At 37.0% G+C, this 23,840-nt stretch overlaps 1 protein-coding gene across 1 annotated transcript in view; it reads right to left on the minus strand.

Moving 5' to 3' along the window:
- Window positions 1-914: 914 nt before the first annotated feature.
- Window positions 915-23,840, minus strand: part of MEOX2 (mesenchyme homeobox 2) — a 54,283-nt gene continuing 31,357 nt past the window's right edge. Inside the window, exons 2-3 of the mRNA XM_080386058.1 lie at window positions 15,086-15,258; window positions 915-2,223 (exon numbers count right to left, since the gene is read on the minus strand). Of these exons, the coding sequence (XP_080242184.1) occupies window positions 1,999-2,223; window positions 15,086-15,258 (398 nt within the window). The 3' untranslated portion in view covers window positions 915-1,998. The remainder of the gene's footprint in view (window positions 2,224-15,085; window positions 15,259-23,840) is intronic.

Consider the following 23,840-nt stretch of genomic DNA (forward strand, 5'->3'; position numbering starts at 1 on the left):
GGAATCACTGGGTTTTTTTTTTTCCTGTTTTGATAATCACCACCACAACCCCAAAAAACTTTTCCTTTCCAGCCACGAAATTAAAAATATCAGGTATTCTTACTTCTCTATCCTACTCCCTTTCTCAGCAGTTTTGTAGGACGAAGACACTTGAGAAAGAACTGAGAAACAAATGTAAAACCCCTTAACTGCTGGAATCAATAAAATGCTCTGAAGTCTTTAAAGAAATACTTGGATTCCACTGGATCCCATTGCATGGATATTTTAAACTAAAATGATCATGACAACAATTAATGTGCAAGAAGGATCAAACCTACAGTGGAAAGTATTTGGAACACAGACACAGAGTTCTTGATCGCATTTATTTTTTATGGTGCCCTACTGCTCTACATAGCGGAGCTTCAGTGAATGCTCACAAGCATTTACTACATTATGCACGTTTCTTACTCAGCTTCTTCTATCACACTACCCAGTCCAATTAATCTCTGATATTTTTTTTTTTGAGATATTTTGGGGTTTTTTCTGCTGAACAGCTTTATTGAACAAAGGCATGATAATGTAAGTATGCATCCCTTCCTCATATTTATTCCTTTTCATCCATTTCAACAAGGTTCAACAAAATAACCCTTTATATTTGCTCTAAACCTGGAAAAATGGTTGAACAGACTTTTGTTGGTTTTGGCTGAATATATCATTAGCTGCTAGATGCCTTTTTCCTGCTAAAGGAAAGAGTTTCCCAAATGGATCAAGGTAAAAGGTTTATCCAAGATTAAAAGCTTAAATTTGAAAATATAGTTTTGTGTTGTCCACAGGCAGACTAAGTTCCGAAAGATCCAAAAAAGGCAGAGCTGCTTAGGCATTTTACAAAAAAAACTTTTAAGTATCCAATGAAATCACTGTAGAGAGACCAGAAGTATTTAAAAAGGATTATTTATTAAACATATTTCTTTACAAAGTACAATCAATGGTTTGCATTAAAGTTTGGGGTTTGGTATTTGCCTGTATGTACACAAAAGCTTAAAACAGAAAATGTGTCTTGATTTTACACATGGGACACAATACTGAGTTACCTTCATATTTCGATTGCTATCAACATAAGCAGTTGATAATAACTTTCAGCTTATCTGCTGTTTTTTTTAAACTGATGATGAAGCGACAACATTTCTGCAGAGTGTCAGTATTTATCAATGTACTCAATTATGACAAAGTAGAAATGAAAAATCCTTTGGGACATTTCCACCGAGCATGAGTGGAACACGACATTTTTTGGCAGGTTACTGGACAATCCTTATGATCCTAAAAATCATTTTTTGCAGTTATAAGATAAGAAGAATTGAGGAGCTAGGTAAGTTTAATAATACCCTATTAGCAGCAGTTGATAGTAAATGCAACATAAGGTTTGTTTTGTCCGTCATACAAGGACGTGTCCTAGCAGACACTATTGTGGTGTTCTCTACTTGAACAAAAGTATCTGCATGTATTGTATGTCTTTGGAAAAACAAAACAAAAATAAAGAGACAAAAAGCCATTTGTCATGAGTGACTATTGCCATCAGCTAATATGAATGCATTGCTAAAATTAGTGAAGACAGGAAAATGCTGTAAGGTAAATATATACAGAGTTAAAATACATTTCTTATCCACTAGATAGTGATTTTGTGGCACTGTGGTTTTCAGAATATAACGTCTGTTGAGAGCAATGTAATTTTCAGTGCAAGCTAAAGCAAAAATACCTGCCCGCTGTCATAAACATGACAAACAAAACTGGAATGTTCAAAGTAAGTTTGTCTTCCACTTCTCCACTCTTGAGGCACCTTTAAGACATGGCACTTACTGTAAACCATCTAAAAATCAAGAAAAGCAGACACAATAAGCCTGAATTTTTCTTAACAACTTTAAAAATCACTGCCAGAGTCACTTGCATACGTAAACGATGCCTGTGTAAAGCTTGCCAGCAAAGCATCTTTCCTGAGAACGGAGCTGGGACACTCTCTGTGTATCATAAGTGTGCGTGCTCAGAGCTGTGATCGCTGTCGTGGCTGTCGTCGTTCGCTAGTGAGTCCCCTGTGTGCTGGAGACCAGCTGCGCTGATGCCAGAGAGCTCGGAGGGGAGCAGCGTGCCCTTTTTCACATTCACCAGTTCCTTCTCCCGGGCCGCTGCCCCTTGCTGGCCCCCTTTTACCCGCTTCCACTTCATTCGTCTGTTCTGGAACCAAACTTTTACCTTCACAGAAGAAACACAAAACAAGGAAAGAAAGATGGGGTCATTGAAGGTAATAAAGATCTTTCTAGCTGTAACACAGCACTTGGGTTTTTTTTTCTTTTCTTAGCTTTTTTATGTGCCTTTCTGTCTGTATGGTAAACAGCTTAGCAAGCCTTCCCTGAAGACCAGGAAATCCCATTTTGGATAGGATGTGAACCCTGGGGATGTGCGGGTAACGACTGCAAAGGGGGGTAAGGAGTTTACTGCAAGGCGGCAGCCGGGCTATCTGCAATAGATAGCTCCACAGGAAGACCTCGGAGCCCTTTAGGAAACACTGACAAGTTCACATACTCCTGAAAAATGTATTAATGCCATTTCACAGGCAAAGAAACAGAGGCAAAATGGTTCCCATCAAGGGACTGCGCAGGAGAACCCACATTTCATTTGACAGAATCCCATCTGGTTGCAGGGACCCATACTGCTGTCCCTTGGGCTTACAGTGCTTTTAATTACCCTTCAAAAGAGGGTAGTTGCTTTGGAAAGGAACTTGCAATGAAAAGTTTGCATTGCCTTCTGCCTGTTTCTATAAACTGGTGGTGAGTTTCAGGTGGAGCACTTTAAAAGCTCTTTTTTTTTTTTTCGGTGTTACTTGCTGAAGTATCTGACAGAGCATTTGTTACCATCAAAACTTAGAACTTCCCCTGTCTATTTCACATGTGTATTTAAATTATTCTAGTTGACTGATCCTTGATTCTGCTACATTTAGCATTTAGATAAGAATGGAAAAGAAATTCATAGCATGACAAATCAAAAATCTATCTGTATTTAAATCACATGAAACCCCTAGATTTTACACCAGCTGAAACTCATTTCCCCTCCTCCCCATCTCTGTATAGAAATATATAGGGGGGAAGTAAACATAAATTATTTGCACAGTTCTAAAGTACCAGCACTGCAAACCGCAAGGACTTTTTTTCAACAGCCAAAAGAAAAGGAAAAAAAAAAAAAAAAGATGTGCATAGCATCTGTCAAATATATTAGACAGGATTAAAGGCTGATTTCAAATGAACTTAAAATACTGTCACTGAAAACAGTATGAATAGAAGATGGTTGGGTTTGCTCCATTTAGAGTTAATGTTGCTAAAAAATCTCATGTGTTTGTGTCTGTGCAGCTCTTCACATGAAGGTTCCACAGAAAAATAAACAATGTCTGCAACTTTTCACTTGGAAAGAAAGCAAGAAAGCTTGCAATGTTGGTGTATCCTCTGCTGCGTTTAGCAGAATGTGTTTCAGAGTTTTAAAAGAAACAGCAAGGAACAGGCACAGCAGGACATATTGTACAACATGAGTAATAGAGCCACAAAAATGCTGTTTTGCTGAATCTGTCTTACACATCCAGGAAACATTGCAGTTTTTAAACCTTTACTATCACTTTGAATTTTAGATTAAAATTTTACTGCAATTGAACTGATAGTTAACATCACTATCCGTAGGTATGTTTGTGGGAAGGAAGAGTTATATTTTTTTTTTTATTATTCTAAATTGCTGGTAAAGCCAATATGAGCTGTTAAAGCCAATCACTTGGGAACAGAGAAAAATGATTCCAGGTTAGTTAAGAGCCTCAAAGAACAACACATCCTTTCCTTTAGTCAACTCATCAGAGCCAAAGAATCTGGCTTGTAAAGTGAAATGAGTGTAAAGGGGAAGGTATTTATTACTGGCTGCTGTGATGTTGGCAATTATCATACTCAGGTCACGTATCAGAGGTGTCTGTGGAACCTGTATTCAAAAGGGTACAGCATTAGTACAGCATGGGCAGCTTTCTCAGGGAAATTAAGATTCATTTTGTTTATTTTGGGGTTTTAAGACAATGAAGTTTCTTTCGCAAATGGCACTGCTCTACTGTTGCCAAACAGTGCAATAGATGCAATGCAGTAATAATCTAAACATCAAAAATAATACACTTTGGATTCAACCCACTACCACAGAATATTATCACTCTTCTTCTGAAATAAGGGCCAAGAGAATTTTATTCAGTAAGAAATAATTAACAGGACTGAAGTGGTGTTTAAAAGAACTAAGCAATTCTCCGGGTATTTTCATGTCTTGGAACATTCACAGAATAAGTCACAGCACTGAAAGCCTAAAACAAAATAATAACGTATATAAAAAGTGGTTTCAAGAAAAATGGCAGTAGTGCATTTGAAGCAAAAATTTCACAGCATAGCCTGGATTCAACCTACTTTAACTAATGGAACAGGAGAGATCCAGGCAAGCCACCTACTGGATGCATCCATTTCACTTTTGGATTCTTGAGAAACTGAAGCTAATACTGCTAGAGTCATTGTCAGGAACTGTTCGGGGGGGACAGAGGTGAGCCCGATGATTACTGCCTGACTCCTGATGCAGGTGCTCATTTCTGTTCTCCTCTCACAGACAGAGCTAAACTCTCACATATACTGGACTGACATTTTTTGACTGTTTTCTACTCCAATTTAGTAGATTAATCTTTTTTTGGTTTTGTTATTTTGGTTTGGTGTTGGGTTTTTTCCCCAATATTTTGTTGCTGCTGCTTTTTATAATTCAGTTTGCTTCACGAAACCACAGTTGAGAGCAGTCTCTCTCCTTGAGCGTTACGCCCAGGAGAACTGAAAGATTGGCACCGGCTTCCAGGTAATGAGTGGCTGAGGACAGGCTGGGGAATACCTCCTCATTGTGATCACCCACCCTCAGACTAGCTCATCCAGCCATGCCCTAGAATGCCTCCAGCAGGGATGAGTCTAGCTTAGCATCTTTACATTAACGGATAAAAATCAATTAAAGGACAATGATTTCTCTTTTTAAGAATAAGCGCAAGATACATTTATAAATTCCGCAGAGGAACCAGCATGCGACTACGTCTGCACATGACCCACTGTCTGGGAAACACGGCATTTAAGTAAAGTAGGGCTGAAAGGGCTCCAGCTACCTTTGCATGCCCCCCCTTGAGTGTAGGAGGAAGAAAATGGTAGTAATTTTAAAAAGAAAGAAGGGGGAAAAAAAGGTAAAAAAACCCCAATGCTCTCGGCTTTTTTATTAATGACTTCAAATAATCTGTATCTGATTTACTTAAAGAACATCAAATAAGAAATTACTTGGTATGCCAAAGATTATTTTCAAAAGCTAGAACAATTATAGTGAAATTTATCATTGAAAATGCTATGAGTTTATTACGACGTCCTTTCCTGCATTAACGTACAGCAGGACTGTTTTATGAGGCAATACGTTAGGTATTTCTTCTATGTATTTCTTTATGTCCTCCATTATAAAGTATTGAAATCCATTCTTGACCTGATCCAAAGTACACTAACGTCAGTGTGAGTTTTTCCATAGGGTTCAGTGAACTTTAGATGAAGACTTTAATGCTCATGTGCTAATAATATGAGACAGGTACTTCACTTGTTATTTCCTCTAGAGATCAAATTCAGATATTGGAATTCTGAACTTCCTTTGGAGTTGAAGAGTCAACTATGGAGGGTATAGTTGTTACTGATACGTGATCCATCTATATTTTAGTACTAGGAAGGAAGTGAAGGAAACTTTGTGCAAAGTACTTTAGAGTATCAGTTTATCTGGATTCATGGAAAACTGTGCTTTTCAAACACACAACTTATTTGAAACCTACAGGTGTTGCACAGAACATGCATCAGAACAAAACACCCCGAGAAACAAAAAGAGGAGAGGAGGAAAAAAGAGGAAAGAGAACAAAAGAAAGGGAGAAAGATCAACAGAGAGAAAGAAGAGAACGACTGAAAGAAAAATAAAAAATTAAAACATAAAGGTAAAGGAGAGAGAAAAAGCCCTTACCGAAGTGAACTTGAAAAAATCTTGAACGTTTTTGTAGTGAAAGAACTAGCTTGTGACATTTACAACTTCTGCATAAACAATATCCTTTTAAATTAGTTTAAAGATCTACTATGACAAACGTGATACCATAGGTTTTACAAACATTTTAATGCTGTTTTTAAAGTCTAAGTTAGCTCTAGCAGGAGCTGAGAGTGCTCACCACCTCCCAGAATCAGGACCTGATTGTCTATTATTTATGAAAATGCACTCCCCCTTCTCCACCCTCTGACTAGCACAACTTAACTATATAGAGCAAGCATATGTATGTACAGAAAACAAAGGAAGTGGAGGGAAACGAACTATATTAAAGATGATGGTAGCATGAACAGCTGTTTCTAAATCAGCACTTACAAGCCAGTCTATTGAGCACATCTGCTCACTGGCACGAAAGCACAGTTTCTTTTCCCTTAGTCAACAAGTCATTTAGCATCTGCATCTCCACATCTGATGATTAGACTGTTACTTAAGATACGAGTAAATGATTTCACATTGTGCATCTCCTGATGTAGGATGTATTTGCTGTGACCAATTTATTTAAAGATCTATGCTGTAGGAATCATGGAAGAAGATTCCAAACAAGGAGGTTGACACTGTTAGTTTATGTTACTAATCATTATACTAATTTTATATATATATATATATATATGTGTGTATGTGTGCTTAGTAGGCTTGAGGACCACATTATATGCTGTCTTGCCTGTGTATCTTTAATAGATCTTCATGATGTGGACATCAACACACCATTTTGGTTCTGAATGAGCATATCACCTAACCTTCTGATTTAATACTCCTTCTTCAGCAGTGCACTTCAGCCATACTAACTTTAAGAATAATTGACTTCTACCATGCTCTGAGGAATGCAGAGTTCCTTTTGACATGGGATATTAGCATTCTGTACTTACAGAGAAAAGCTAAACAGATACCTTCTGTAATTAATGAGTATTTCTTAATAAAGACATCTTGTCTGAAAAATTAAGCATGACTGAATTCAAACCACTTTAGTTGCATTGTCCGTTGTCTCTCTTCTTTTAAGAAAAAAGACATTTCTTTTTAAAAAATCTATTTCCTGAAATGAAAGATTATTTCCTAAAATTAGGTTTTCTATTCCAGGTTTTAATGGCATAAATGCCAAACAAGATTAAAATTTGAGGCCTGATATCTCACAAATCTTAAAAATTAGAAACAAGAGCACTGTGCTAGCTGAAGCTGTTATTTTGCTCTAAGGGATACCTATTTCTACATATGTGTCTGAAGTCAATATCCCAAGTTCCATGTTTTATTGTAACTAAATGATGTCTCAGGAAGACCAAACCACTAAGCCTTTCAAGCATTCTTCCCCTGGTCAGTCATTGTCCATTTTCTTTTATTATTATTTTTTTCTAATCTGTCAATTTACTTTCCTCTAGTGCAGACAAACATATGGATAACAAAAAATAACCCCGACTTGTCAAAATTAAAAAAAAAAAAAAAAAAGTTTATTTTTCAACTTTCTTTGGCTCTGAAAATGTTCCCATTATTTTTAGATAGTACACTTATGCTGCCAAGTTTTAAATAAAGTCAAACTCCTGAACTTTACAGAAATCACTGGTAATATAAAGCTGAAACTTACCTTTTTGCATATATAGAGGTAGCATTTTCATGGTAGTTTACTCATAAAACTTATAAAAGCAAATAGGAATGTAAAAGAGAAAAGTTTTTTTTTCCTATTCTGTACTATGAATTAATATAAGCGTTAGAAGAATCAAATCTATTAGTTTAAAATATTTACAGAAATGGTAGTCAGAGTTATCATTTTACTTCAGTAACTAAAGATAACATGAGATTTTAAATAGTTCATCTGGATTTCAAGTATGCTGGATGCATAAGAGAGTAAGTTAAGGTAGTTTTATTCAATTAAACTTAATTTTCTTCCTTATATATTTTAAAGGAATCAAATTTCTATTAAAAAACCCAACCATCTCTTAAAATTCTTAAAATTTTGAGCTTAAAATCAGTTTAAATAAATCTGAGTATTAAATGCCTTCATAGTTATTATAAAATAGTACCAAAATACATCAACTGGAGAAAATTAACTTTTCATTGGAAATCAATGAGTGGTACCAGAAGCTTCTGATTAAAATTTCTTAAGTCACCTGCTCACCGATCCAAAGCAATCTGCTCCGTGTTACGTTACAGAACTTTGCGCAAGCACTTCGCAGCAGCTGTTGAGAAAAAGGGGAGGTTTTGGCAGGTGCACAAAGGACAGCTGGAGCTTTTGGCACCCAGGAAGGTGTAGGAGTGAGTTCTAGGTTTTTGTTACATAGAAGTCAGTTGAGGCTTGGGTACTGCTTAGGTGATAGATTCTCTGTTCTACCTCCCACGTTTAGACAGGGTTGGAATAGACATTCTATTTCAGAGGGGATCAGTGACAGGAGTATTTCATTCCAGTTGCAAAACATCTTTGAGAGCACTCAGTTTAGCTCCCTCTACTCCATCCAAAGAACTACCACCTTCTCCACCAGTAATGTTCAAAATTAATTTCATGATCAAACTGATAACCCTTCCTATTTAAAACCTCTCCTAACTAGGTTGCAGGGTTAACATAACTTAAGTAGAATGGGTCACACTATTTCAGGTTCTTTCTGACCACTGGCTTGTTGTATGTACCATGAGGAAGTATTTTTTATAAAAGCAGTATCTCTTTTTTTTTTGTCCAGAGGCAAAGGCAGGTGATCTGTGAGGGTGCTGCTCACTCTACCTTATTCTCCTATAACATATCTTTTTAGAGTTTACCTTCATCCAATTTCTTTGCATAAATATATATAAATCTACAAAAGAAAAATATGGTGAAAAACTAATTTGTGGGAAAGATCATTATCTAAACTTTGCCTCTTCTTTGTATAGGAATTTACCTGTGTGAATTACTGACATAGAGCATTTTATTTCATAAGGAGAAAAACCTAACACGCATTATTCTGCACCTACATTGCACAGGTCAGCTGAGTGTGAAAGTTAAAAAAGACAGTGGGTAATCAAGACTAGCTCTTGGCTAAGTACATTGATGCTTTTTTCTGCTGCTACTTTAGTATGAAGACAAGGCAAATATCAGGAAGTAGGACTCAGCAGAAAGCAACCCAAGTACCAGCCCATGACAATCCTCCAGGGCTCTGTGACTATGGAAGCCATCTCTCTGCCCAAGTAAGAAGGACCTTCATTTCCATTCACTTAAAACTAGTCCTACAGTTCATGACTTCAAATCTGGAGGACCTTTCTGACTTCCAAAACAAGCCAGTCCTGATGGTAAACGAGCCTCAAAATCAGCATCAAGTTCTAAAGCTAGTAAACCCTCGACAAGCTGCAGTTGTTTTCAGCAAGGCCTGCCTTGACGAGAAGAAACTAGTGAAACCAGAGATTCTCCATTTTTCAGTGCCCTGCATAAAAGAAATATCTCCTTTATTCTACATGTTAATTTGTACCTCTGCAATACCATTTGTTTCTCACTTATTTCTTCTGGTTTTTGAAGTGACCATGAATGACAAACCTAAAAAGCTCCTATCTCCTTAGACAACCAAAGAAGCTGCATCTTTCTCAACTTGTGTGTTAGAAAGGGTAGGGGTAGGGGTAGGGGACAGTAGAGCCTTGCTCACTTTGTAAGAACAGCCATATAAGCTGCTAATATCTCCATCCATATCTCATATGCTCCTTAGCACAGATAGCGGTTTCTCCCTACCCAGAACCTCATGAGATTTCTCTGCAGCTGTAGGGTCCATTCGCAACTAACAGCTTGAGGCACTTGGATCTTTGCACATGGACTTGCTTATTAGAATTCAATCAATACTGCAAAAGTAAATATGCTGTTTGAAGTTTTGGCATGTTCTTTTAAAAACAGAATTATCGTACCAATCAAAATTATGCATGAGTTATAATTAAGTTTTCCAGGAGCATTCTTTCTTAAGAAAGAACTCACTGAGTTAGTCTAGTAACTCTTACCGCTGGTATTTATATTGTTCAAGACAAATATAAAAGTATTAGTGAGTTTTATTTTATTAAGAGTGTTACTTTAAATAAAGCAAACAATCCAAAGGATTTCAAGCCACACAGGCTCATTATTATAGTGTGTATAGAGAGGGCTTAACACTTGGAAGCTTGGAATGAGCAGCTGCCTTTCAGAGAAGACGTGACATCAGACAGATATGGTCAAGCTCGTCCTATCAATCCATTGTTTGATTTTGTTTGAAAGTGTAAAGGGGAATAATTTCACCTCACAAATCTAGCTTCCTAAAGTAGGAAACCAGTCATGCTGTGTGATGCATGGAGAGACATTCAGTCTTGCAGAGGTGGTTCAGAAGAAACACCTAATTGATGAACATTGAACTCCCTGGTTTCTCACCCAGGTGACTAAGGAGAGCTACTCTTACCAGTCAAGTCTAAAAAATGCAGTGATTAGCCTCCCATGATCTCTGCAATGCTGAAAAGGTTTTTAAAAGAGTCATTTGGGATGAAGGATTGAGGTAACCATGCCTGGAGGAAACTTTTCTAATGGAAAATTTCATTTATTATTTTTAGAGTCATAACAATGCAGAGCTACAGTGGGGGTTATGGTACCATACCAATACTGCCCAAATACATTTGGGTAGATGTTGCTTGCTTCTCTTTCTGGTAGGAAAAGGCTTTACAAAGCTTCTTCCTTTGTCAGTCATCCTGTGTTGGTACCACATGCATGGAAGCCAAACACAGAGCAGAATCACTCTTCAATTTGACAACATTTTGTCCTTTGTCTATGCAAAATCGATGACTTCAGGCCTTTTATAAATGATTGGTGGCTTCTAGGTGGGTATTGGAAATTAAAGTTAAAAAGAAATAAACCTTCTCATTGCCATCAGCAGAATTTAATCTGACTAGGTGGGATTTTCCATCTGTGTTGGCAAACAGAAGCATTATATATTTGGACAGTTTATTCCGGTAACCTTAGCTAGCCTGCTAATGTTGCTAGAACTGCAACATTACTCTTTTGATGAGCTTCATGCAAAAAGATCTTGCGAGGTGGAAAGATCTCCTACTCCTTCTATATTTGGCAGGACCAACTCCATAAAAATGTCCATTTTGCCACGCCTCCGATACCCCACTGCAGCTGCTTCCTCTCCTCATCCCACAGTGAGATACTAAAAAGTCTGCATGGAACCTTCTCCAAGTTTATCTGGATGTACAAAAAAGCCAAGAATGCGCTTGTCAAGGTCACAAATATCTAGGGAGTGAAGATAGTTTTTAGTCTAACTGGCTCTTCAAAATATAATAGAGCGTTGCCAGCTGAAAATTATTAACTGCTGGCTAAGCAGGGATTGTGAGTGCATTCTATAGGAGATGGAGCAGGAATTACATGTACCTATACTGCTGGAATTCTTACAATACCATAATAGAGCCATCCTACCACCAGATGTGCTTATAACACTCTCAAAGTGCACTCTTAATGTCTAGGCAATTGAAGCACTTATTTCATTTCATCCTCCTGTCTTGTAACTCAGGTTTCCTTTTTAGGGAGTGACTTCTCCTCTCCTGATCCATATGTTGTGAGGGGTTTTTTTCATTATTATTTTTGCGAAATAGCCTTCCATGAGTCATTTATGTTTGAACTGATCTTGTAAGTTGTTTCAAAAGTCAAATGGAGCCTTACTTTGATGACTGTAGAAAACTTTAATAACCTCATATAACTTTTTAAATATGGTCAGACATATGTTTTTTTCTACAGCTTGTTTAAATGCCACAAAAGGTAATTATGAAGTGTTAGTTGGTCAGTGCCTCTTTTAAGCTGCAGCGTATGGTTGAAATTATCACTATAGTCAAGAGGAAGATAGAGCTTTCTCAAGATAATAGAGTTTGTGATTTATCTCACATCTTGGGAAATAACTGAAAGTTTTAACTTTAGGATGACCCCTCAATACTTTCCCCAGATTATTTTTTGTTCTTCTGGCCTCTGAATAATATGATGCTTGTCATTTTTAAAAAAAACAAACTAGTAAAAACATTTATGCTAAACAATTAATTCCATCAGGGTTAGGTCTGCTCTCAAAGCTGTTTTCTGAGCAGATACATTAGTTCACCCAATACCCACTGCTCTTTTTTTTGCCTTGTATTACCTGAAGCAAGTTTCAATTCCTTGTGCGTAAATTCAGTGTTTTGTAAGAGATCAAGAGAGCTCCAACACAAATAGGTCTACAGCCTGTGATGAGGTTGAGGTTATCATTTGTGTGTTCACTTTAGTTCAAAGGAACTACTGCCTATCAGGTACCATTTTCTGCAATGCAGCCTTTGGGGGGGGAAATAGTAAAGGGAAGTGTTTCAGAAATAGCAGTTTTCCAAAAATGCTACCTTACTGTGGAGGTTTGGGTTTTTTTGGAATTCCATCAATATATTTTAATTCAGTCATCATAATTTTAGAGAAAGGTCTGTTTTTATTTTATCTTTTTAAGAAGGGTATCGAATACAATCTCCTCTGTTGGGACAGCTAGTAAAAGAAAGTAATAAAAGTCATAAGTAAACAAATAGGTGTTGTTAACCCACTCAAGAATAATCATTCTTTCTGCTAATGATGGAAAGACAGGTCCTGAATATGAGTTCAGTCTCTTAACTGGAAAAAAAAAAAAAGAAGTATTAGTATTACACCAGGTTCACCCTGGAGTAATATTTTTTAAGTCACTGCAAGAATACTGATGTAAAACAAGTATGCAAGAAGAGTCAAGCTTTTTGATTTACTGCATTCAGCTTCTGAAGACAGCCATGTAGCATGGAAACCTGCACCCAGTACCATGCCTATTTACATCAGTTTTCCATCAAAGCAATATATTTGATTTTAAAAAGAGACATTTCTAACTGACACAATTGGAAGTGACATCATTACTTGGCTTAGTATGATTCAGAAACTGAAACATACGTCCAGAATTTCCTCTCAATTTTCTTTTTGTTTTCAATCAACAATACAGTTTTATGCTTGCTTTTTTTTTTTTTTTTAATTTCCCTCAGCCTGTTTTATTGTGGCAAGATACAGAACTGGACTCTACGAAACTAAAAATCTTAATGATTCCCTTTTCTAAGCAAGGGGGGCTTTAAGCAGGAAGGTAGGCAGGAAGGAAGGAAAGCAGGAAGGAAGGAATGAAGGAAGGGAGGGAGTTATCTCTAGAAGCTCAGCTGTCACTCTGATAATCTGGGGAAGCAGGGAAGAAATAGATTACATAATTAGATACAAATCATCACAATTATCAGCAGAATGCTTAAAACCAACACTATGCAACAGCTAGAAAACAGCAAGTGCTCCCATAACCTAAATGAATTCTCTTCATTTGTAGCACAGGCTGCCTTTTCTCCTCCAAAGACAATATACGTCTGTCCCTTCTCAGTATGCTCTTAGTTAACTGTTTCCTTTAGGATACTGAACTTTCTCTTCATTTAGTTGTACCACTCAACCTGATCTTTGAAGAAAAGAATGAAGAATTTTAAAGGGACAATAGTTAAATTCCAGGCCAAAATCACTACTAAATATGGGTATGGTTTTCTGAATTCAGCTGACTGATTCCTGTCAAATTGGCCAGCAGATATTTTAAAAAAATTATTTATCATTTTTCAGTTGCACGACGACTCTGCCTTTGTTACTGAGACAATAATTAATTCCTCCTCCCCTTAGCTGTCAAAATCAGGTGTGGAAGTTAATCTAATTGTGTCAGTGGAAATGAAAAAGGCAAAATTTTATCAAAAGTTTGACACGAAACAGTGCATATTAAAATATAAGTAACAAATTTAAGTAACTGAAAAATGACCCCAGTGGAACCTGGCATCTTTTTTAAGTCTAATGAGAAATTACTGGCTGATTCTTAACAAGCTAGAAAGGACAACCATTCTCTAGAAGCATTCAAAGAAAAAAAAAAACTGTTTCATTTGTTTGTGTGAGTAAGTGTGTGATCATATGTATAGAAAAGGCTGGATTTTCACTGAGATGCCTACTTATAGCAGATGTAAATGAAACTCAAGAAAATTGCAAAACTTCTCCTATCCAGAATCAACAAATCGTGGTGCTGTTTTGATACCTTCCCTTGAATATTTCATCTTACTGATTGTATCTAAAGCAATCCCTCAATCTAATATTGATTCCTGGAGAAAGGATGACTTTATCAGTGGTCAAAAAGCTTTTAATTTTAATGGTAAAACTGTGGGTAGTATTTTATGTGATTTGGTGTACTTGAGTCCAGTATTCTCAACGTCTTTACTAAAACACATTTTTAGAATGTGTATGTTGATGTAATTGTTATTTAAAATGTGACTTTACTACCTATTTGGTGTGCTGGAATGAGATCCTGAAACACTTCAGTACATGCTTAACATGAATACTTCCATTAGAAATCAATGTGACAACATGCATGATGAAACTTGAGCATGTGCAGAAGTGTTTCCCGGACCAGGATTTGGTGAGCAGGAAACCAATAACAGTGATAAGAAATTCCATCATCTCCTCTGCTTTCACAGCGCAGGGTAAGATAAAGTGGTTAAAAATGCCTGTATTCCAGTTTTGCTGGTGTTCCCATTCATGCTGCCATCTGGAAACAGGATGTTCAGAAACTCTGGTCAAATGGCAACTGCATATATTTAATAGACTAAAACAAGATGCTCATATTTTTTGCATGCAGGCAAATCAACTGCTTGTGCATGCAGGCTTTGGGACCTACCACTTCTTCAGCCACATCAGTGTAGACAGATTAGAAAAGACGTGCACCAGTTTACCAGATATATTACTTGTGCTTTTATCTTCCATCTCTGCCTACTAGATGAAATTAATCTGCATCTGGTACATTATAAAAATAAAAATTACTTGCATAGCAGGGAGATAATAAATGTATATAATTTTGCTATAAACATTCAATTTGATATATCAACGTATCTATTTGTAACATAAATAAGAGCTCCACTGTGAGGAGCTACTAACCACTGGTAAATATTGGGCAAGCATTCAAAGTCCATTATTTTGCATCAGTACCTGTCTTTCAGTGAGGTCAAGGTTTACTGCTATCTCATATCGCCTCAGCCTGGTCAAATAGTTATGATGAGCAAATTCTGCTTCTAGCTCTCTGATCTGCTCCTTGGTGAAAGCTGTCCTTTCCTTCCTGGGTTTACTGTTGACCTCTGACTTGTAGTTTCCTTCTTGGGAATCTGAAAGAAAGAAGGAAAAAAAAAAAGAAAAATAGGAAAAAATTAAAGTAATGACAAGTGTACACCTAAATAGGAAACAAGGCCAATGATAACAACATGTTTAAGTTAACGTTCTTCAAACTTTCTTCTTTCACAAGCACACCCTTGCTTTCATACCTGTAGATTCTTCACTGTGAATCAGGAAAGCAGCAGTAATTCTGACAGACGTGAGCTGCTGCTGCTATTCATGCAAGTCAAACTTCAGCTTAATACCTTGCAGTGTTTCATTTCCCAACAGTTCTCTGTAGAATTTCTGCAAAGCTTCAACTCCTTCCCACTTCTGGGAACTCTCAGTGCATCCAACCAGTACAGGATGTGTATCATCTGATTAGTGTCTTAATGAGTAATACTTCGAGAATCTCACTCTCCTACCATTTTACTAATACCTTAAGCCAAAAATCTATTTTAAATAATACACTTTAAGGTTTAGTCCAGTTACACTTTCAAGGAAAGGCAACAGACAAATAGTAGGAAATTCAATAGACGTCAAAAAAAAAAAAAATTAGCAAGCATGTCCTATGTGATAATGGGATCTCCTCCTCCTCATGCCATGGTGCAGGTGGCGAGGTTGTGTCACAGCTAGTGTCGGTGTAGGAAATTTGCTACCACTACAGCTCATTAACTAAGAAACACTCTGGCCACAATCAGAGATTTCCTGAAAGTTTCATTACTCCCCTCCTGATTCCTTTTACTCTCAGAAACAGGTACATTTGGTCCTGAGCCAAACTACTGAACTTAGTGATAGTCATTCTGTTGTTGTCAGTGAATTTTGTTTAAATAAACGAAAAGAGATGAAAGTGGAGGGGGAAAAAACCAGACCAAACCACAACAAAACAAAAAAACAACCAAAAAACCCGATAGGAAACAGAGGAAGAGAGAATGGAAAGAAAAGAAGAAAAAAAAAAAAGAGACCAGACATTTATAAGTTTGGGTATGATACAACACCTATAAATCCAAAATTAGCAGAAGATCAGTAGGAGTATCATTAGTCAAATTCTGGCCTCATGAACCATCTTAAAAATGTCACAGATTAATTCACACTTCAGTTGCTGATTTAAATAGAAACCTGCATCAACATCCAACTGAACAGGCCCACAAGAAATTACTCCCTGGGACTTTGTGTCAGATGAATCATCGACACGCCGCCTGAGACTCTCCAACTGGCCAGTGACTCTGGTTTCAAAACTACAGTCAACTACATTTTACAAAGGTATAAAAATGTTTTCACTTTTTGTCAGTCACTATGCTGCTTGGAAGGGAATATTTTTTTTTATTATTATTATTTTATGAGAACTGGTGATGCTTGACACAGTGCTACATTTAAAATGTTTTAAAGCTAATGGCTTCAAATCACTAAACCTCTTACCTTTTGCTGACATGACACACAGAACTTTGCTTCAAATGTACAGTGTACTGCTGGTTTTATGGCCGAGGGTATCGGCCAAAGTTGTTGAGTGGGTTTAGGAGCCGTTCAGTCGTGACTGGAATAGGGAATTTCTAGGACAGCACACGATTAGATGGCAGACCCATTGATTACAGTGTGCGGTCAATACCCACTATCCAAATTCAACACAGAAAACTTGACAGGTCAAAACCAACTTAAACCTGGAAGTTCACATTTCTTCCTTTGTACTAGTTGGCAAACTAGTCACTATAACTTCTTTCTGCCTTTTTCCATTTCAGGAACATGCATATTGCTTTTCTTCCTTGAAATTTCCTTGTCTGCCACCTCATTATAAACTTCAGATATTACGTAGGTGACCTGAACTTACTTCAACCCTTGTACCAGCATTCCAATGAACTGCTGAAGAGAGATACCTAAATCATTTTTCTTAGCATTCAGACTTACCATTCTTACACCACCAGACGTGTTTCATATGTGTTTGAAAGCAGGTGGATGTGCATACTGATTATCTGCAGTATGGCACAGAAATGTAGTTCGTGCAAGTCACTGGTGAAGAACTCTTAACTGTCTTGGTAAATCTGTGCCTGTGTGAGGCCGTGAGCCAAGAAGTCTTCCATGCCAGTACTTGCTGCAAGAAAGATCCATGGCTCACTAGTTTCCAAACCAAAGGTTGTGAGCTTCGATAAAACCAATGCACCTACAGATGACACCATATTGAAAATTAAATACTAGAAATGAAGATATAAGCCTTGAAATGCAAAAGAAAGTGGGGTCAGGGGTGTGAAACCTTGGTAGCTACTGCTATCACGAATGGCCAAAAGGAAAAACTTCACGAGTACCCATCCAAATGTCTCTCAGAAGGGTACTGATCTCTGTATGTGACTGAGATTTATAATGCAAGCAATCTTTTTCTGCAAGCAGATAGTTCCATGAGGAAAACAGAATTCCTGTCAGCCAGTAAAACCATGAGGAACCAAGTAATCTTTCAGGTTAATACTCATGGTTCTGAGTTCCCAATTTACAAATGTGGTTAGCATCTAAATTCCATGCTACTGGGGTACTGATGTAAGGAAAGGGAAATGTAACTGCATGAGTCGCATTTGTCCTTCATCTTTGGCAGGACAGAGGATTCAGCACTGCTAGCAATGTTAGCCCACACAGATCCTGTGCAAATATGAGCATGCTTGGACAACTGGTTATTTAGACATTTCTGCCATTGCTGGATACTGCTTTTAAGCCAATGCTGGATTGTAAGTGCCTGGCAGCCACAGTTTTGTCAGCAGTATGATTTCACCAGCAGACAGACACAAGTGGAAAAGTTTCAGGTTTTTATTTATTTGTTGTGAATGTCACTGAATGCATTTGTAATAGTCAAAATACTCTGAAAAAAACACATGATATGTTCAAATATTGCTGAAAGCAGAAGTTGCAGAGGCACACAGAAACCTGAGACAGGTACACAGAAAGCTGACTCCCTCTCAGTACTGAGGTTCACACAACTGAACGACCAGAATCCTATAAAATCCCAGCAAAGATCTGACCAGCAAGACAATGGTATTTTGCTTAATGCATTTGAGATATTGGACATACACCTAAAAAGATACTTAGATGGATGCCAGTTAGATGAACAACAGTTATGAACTCTTGGTGTCATCTGACTTTCCCTGCTGCAGTGTTGCTCTGGTTCATGTACAGATTGCCTTTTATTCCCTATCGACATCGTACTACTTGGAATACTAATTTTAGAAATCTGGGGTGGTTTAATTTTCAAAGCAGTAAATCTAGGTTTTCTGATTTTTTTCTTTTTAACAGTCTCTATAGAGCCAGGATTGGGAGCTCCCATCTCCTTCTGACCTTCAGGTCTCTGTTCATATCACCAGACTAGCTTCTCTTTGGTGGAAAATGGGTGGGAGACTTGGAAGAGATTTTTGGCAGAACTCATGTCAACCTACATCTGTTTTGCAGCTGTTGCAGCTAAGAGAAGAAAAAAGTCCCAACAACCTTAGTTTTCTTCTACTGGCTACATCTTATGCCAAATGGTAGGTGTAGAGGGAAAGAACAAAGCCTAAGGGGATCTAAGTTACACTCCTTGCCTCTCAAAAGGCACACATAAAATACATACAGGTGGTACAAACCACTTGATGAAAAATACAGCAATCTATATTGTCTGTCTTCCGCCTTCTCCCAGATAAATTCTGGCACACTCTCAGAAGATGTAGCCTACATGCAGGTATTAGTACTTTATCAGTCTCTCTTTGGCAGACCTTTGTTCTTTGGATGTCAAATAATGTAGGCAGTTAACCACTGCTTTGATGGATGCAGGTCATAGCTCTTTCTCAGAACTCTTCTTATCAGTTTTCAAAAACTCCAGGCAGCATCTTTAATATCTCCTGTTAGACAAAAATGCTTGTTGGTAACCGATGTAGAAGGTACCATTTGGAAAGACATTCAAAGCTATAAATGACTTATCTTTGGGGGCTTAGATTTTTCCTGAGTTTAATAATAGCTCGATTTATTTTTACAAAAAAAAATCATTACTAATTGCACTACTCCCCACCTTCAGAAGTTACTTCTACTTTATTCTAAGGAAAGGATTGCTGTTAATCACAGCATCTGTATTGTCCTGCCAGAGTTCCTATTTTCTTCTGTCTGCATCAAGAGATGAAGCATATTAAGCAAACACAGGATCTAACTCCTACGTGTAGAATATGAAAAGTGGTCATTTTGGTATCTTTGCTTTCGATGCATGCCAAGGAAATACAGGACTGGTCACAGAATAGGGAAAAGAGACTGGTCAGAATATCTGTAATAAAAAGATCTGTTGCTAACTGGGTAGGGTCAGAATCACAGGCAAAATGTGAAAGAAGCACCTGCTATTTTTTCTTGAATTAGTTCCAACAGCTGGCATACCTTCATTTCTCAGACAGAAATGAACTTTCAGTTAATACCTGCAATGTAAAATCCCAGACAAAATTTTCAAAAATAAATCAGATTACTAGTGTTCTATTGGAGTTGCAGATGGTTTTCAGATCCTGACTGAGAGTGAGTAGTGGCAATAACCAGTAATGACTTGTGACAAAAATGCCATTGGAATTTCACCCCTAGAGCTGTTATTCAATGTCCAGGTTTTCAACTTTCACTCACACCTTCCAAAACTATTTCCAAATCTATTTCATTATAAATTTGTAGTGAAGTTGGATAAATTAAATCTTCTTAATTGCATAACTTCCTATAAATGATGCTCAAGCATTTGCCTACTACATACTTATTTACTTTAAAATGAAGCAAACTATACAAGTAATCAATGCAAAAAGCTTGTTACTTCTAAGTAGTTTAATGTTTTGTGAAAGAATATTTCTTTCAAACTTAATTCCTCTAAATTTCTTTAAATTACTAACATGTAAACAAAATCTTCTAAACATCAACAGGACACAACAAGGATACATGATTTAATGCAAAGTGCTTTTCTTTTCTTCCCCACCCCCCCACCCCCACCCCCCAAGATATTAGCAATATGAACTTAGGGAAAAGTACTATGAAGAAAATAAGCAACTTTGTAGTATTGCAGTTGCAAAGGGATATTATGGAGAGGACTACTCTTTTTAATGGTTAGAAGTACATAGTAGTATAAGCTGAATTGCCTAATCTATTTGTTTCTGATGCTTTATAGTTAATTATATTTTCTGATAAAATGGAATAGTTACTGAGACACAAGCAAGGAGCTGGCATAAAGGTCTCCATCTGACTCCTATTGTTTTGCCAGCAACTACATGTGAGTGCAAGATTTACCCAGAAATAGTCACTTTCAAATATTTTTTATGTTTAATAGAGAATACTGTGAAGTTTTCCCATGATGTTTTTTTTCTAAATTTTCAATTCACACTTTCTCAGAATTAAGATGTAAACTTACTCTGTGTCCAAAACATGTCCAAATTTAAATCCTTACTCCCTACTACTATAACCTTTATACAAAACAAAAATTAGTTAAATTGACATAGCTATGCTTACTTTGATGCACCTATTTTTATTTGAACTAGATGAAAATATGCAACAAAATGCTGCAGACTTAAATCTATTTTTGTTTCATTATTTTCCTTCTCTTTACAGTCATTTAAATAATATTCTTAGCAGATTTTGCCCAGTTAAAAGTAGAGTTCCAAATCACTGAACATTTTCAGAGTGCCTCTTTTGAGAATGTCATGAAAGGTATTTCTGGAGCTGCAATTCACTAAATATATGTAGAGAAACCTTCCTAAAAAATGCAACAAACAGCATCATCATTTCCATAATTCACAACTCTGCATGTGCAAATGGGCAAAGCTGCACAGTAGCACAAGTATGATGTCAAAATTACATGAATCCTTTTCTTCATTCTAATGAAAGCAAACTTTTGTTTGCTTATTGAGTTAATGCTTTCTACCCCAGTCTGTGACAATTAAAAATTTAAAAAGTTCAAACAGCCTCACATCCACTCCCAAAAAACCCAAGAACTGGCACAGTAGAAGCTGTGGGTATTCTGAAACACACTATATACCATCCTAAACCATTACCTACTAGTTGTAGTTGCCAACATTTTGTTATTACTGCCTCCTGAAAGTACAAGTCTACAAATTATACTGCCGTATCGGAAAGACTGATTCATAACACTGTGACAGCTATTGATGCAGGTTCTTGAAGATACCTATGCTGGAAAAGATGTGCTTCTGCCAGGTCATCTGATTGATTATAACGTGGTCATGTAATTTCTTCTTCAAACCACCAAATATGAAAGACAACATATGAATTGTCTCATATGAATAATTACACTAGTTAGTGGATCTTCATGTGGAAGACACTGCTCTCAGTCCCAAATGTTTGTATAATTACAGCATATGTTAGAAAGGAGACACAGGATTTCCCTTAAAGAAACTTCACAGGCTGCATTCCAATAGGACTTTATCCAGTGGGACTTCCAATTCCCATTTGGACTTCTGGAGATACATCTCTTAAATGCAATATTGAATAATATCTACATTTGCCTATTTACTGAACCATTTTCATAATTTGTTTTCTCGTAGAAGAGTTTCACTAAATGAAGGTGAAGAGCTGCCAGCACCATCTCCCCACAGATTACCAGTGAGTCCTCCTGAGTAAAAGTTAACGTACGAAATTAAACCAAAAAATTTTCCATGCAGAAGCCTCTTAGAACAAAGACGTCCAAGTGGAGAAAACAGGAGCTGAAATAGGAGTTTATATAATCTTTCTTTTCTTGAGTCTCACCTCCTAGACATCTCCCACAGAGACTCTTTCCTACGCAAAGGAAGCAGAGTAAAAGTGAAGAGCGATCAAAGCCACCCCAAACACTGTGCGTGCCTCAGCCATCATCAGCGGTCTGGTGAAAGCCCTTCCCTGGGCAGCAGCTGTATCGGAACTCCAAAGAGGCATTACGATACTCCTTTGGGCCCTACTTTATATTAAAATACTTAGGAAAATAGATTTTTTCTGCAAAGATAGTACATGAAAGTTCTCAAGCACTGCAAACTGTAAGGAAGTGCTTGCTTAGGAAGAGAAGAGAGCATATGACACACAGAACATACATAATCACCTCTCAGCAAGTCTTATCTCCCTTAAATGATGGGTTGTAGTTTTTATTTTAGTTTTGTGAAGCAGGGAGAACTCTGTCCTGCCAAAAATACTAGAGCAGCCAGCACAGGCAGTGTTCTGGGACTCAGGTTTAACAAAAGGCCATATTTAATTTGTGTCTGAAAATAAAAAACAACCTGAAATACTTTAGTGATAAAGAATGCACTCTGGCTGTTTTAGTTCTTTTGGCCAGTGTGTTTTTTGCGGAGGTGCTTTCTCACAAGTATAGGTAGCTCTGCCTCTCTGTCATAGTTAAAATATAGTTGAGGTTGCTCCACTTTGTATGACATAAAATACTAAATATTTAGCTAAAGATATTGCCAGCAAAAACAGAGATGAGGCTAAGGAATGGAAAAATATGTCATAGTGACTTGCTGCTAAGAAATATATACAGAAATTATACCCGTATATATCCTGCCTGTGCTATCTAGAATTTAAATATCATGAAAGTACTTACATATTTTTTTCTCTGTACAGCCAGACTGCCACTGTTAATAATAAGAATCAAAAGTACAGTGGTACTTTGTATGCACAAAGTACATATGTCAAGCAATACATTTTACAAACCCTGCTTCTATATTAACTTCTTTATATAACTGGTCATTAGTGTTACGTGCTTTCAAATTTACATTCAAAGTCTCTTGCATTTAAAGCAGAAATACATTCCACTGCAAGACTAGCAATGTTTGCTTCCCAACTGGCATTCAACTCTTGCTAATAATTCTGTTGCTTAGAAAGTTCAGACTTTGTGGATATTATTCATCAAATTTGTGAGTAAAACACTTTTAATGAGGTGTTAAAGACTGGGTTATTCCACATAAAGATCTCGATTATTTAAACTTCAGGTATCACTACAATAAATCTTCATCATGAATTTCCAAATATCTTTAATAACCAATTATTGTGTTTCATCCATATACAAATATACTTTAATTTTTTTACACAGTCACTTTAGTCACCTTATCAAAGTCTGTGCAAATCAAGGTGTAATTTCCAGATTTCACCAAGTGTGTAGCCTTAATGCTCTTTCTTCCTTAGCTGATGTGCTATACATAGTCAGTGCCATTGCCCTCACTCCTCACACACAAAAGATTACATTAAAAAGAAGTAAAAACCAGCATCTATCATTCTTGTAGACCTTGTAACAGACTACATCATTGTGCCACAATATGTAGCTTCACTAGAGCAAATGGCCTAGAAAAAGAGTGCCATTTGGGCCGGTTTCTTCCCCAAATTACAGGGGGGCAAGCTGGGGCAATTTCATGAATTTCAGGGGAATCACTTCTCAGTTCCAAGGGTGTCAGAGCCGATTTTGATACCATTTTAATTTCCAGCTTACTTTGTGTATGTTCATGAGAAGTCTTGAGTTGATTAAAGAAAAGTATTTTCTTAGGCTCCTACATATATATTTTCTCAAAATATACATGCAGAACTTACAGTGAAAATCTTGCTGACTTCTAAGTTTGCTTTTTAAAAAAAATTTATTGCAACTGCGTGAGCTCCTGTCCAAACAAAA

Source organism: Falco punctatus (genome assembly GCF_963210335.1).
Source record: "Falco punctatus genome assembly, chromosome: 4".
Lineage (NCBI taxonomy): Eukaryota > Metazoa > Chordata > Aves > Falconiformes > Falconidae > Falco > Falco punctatus.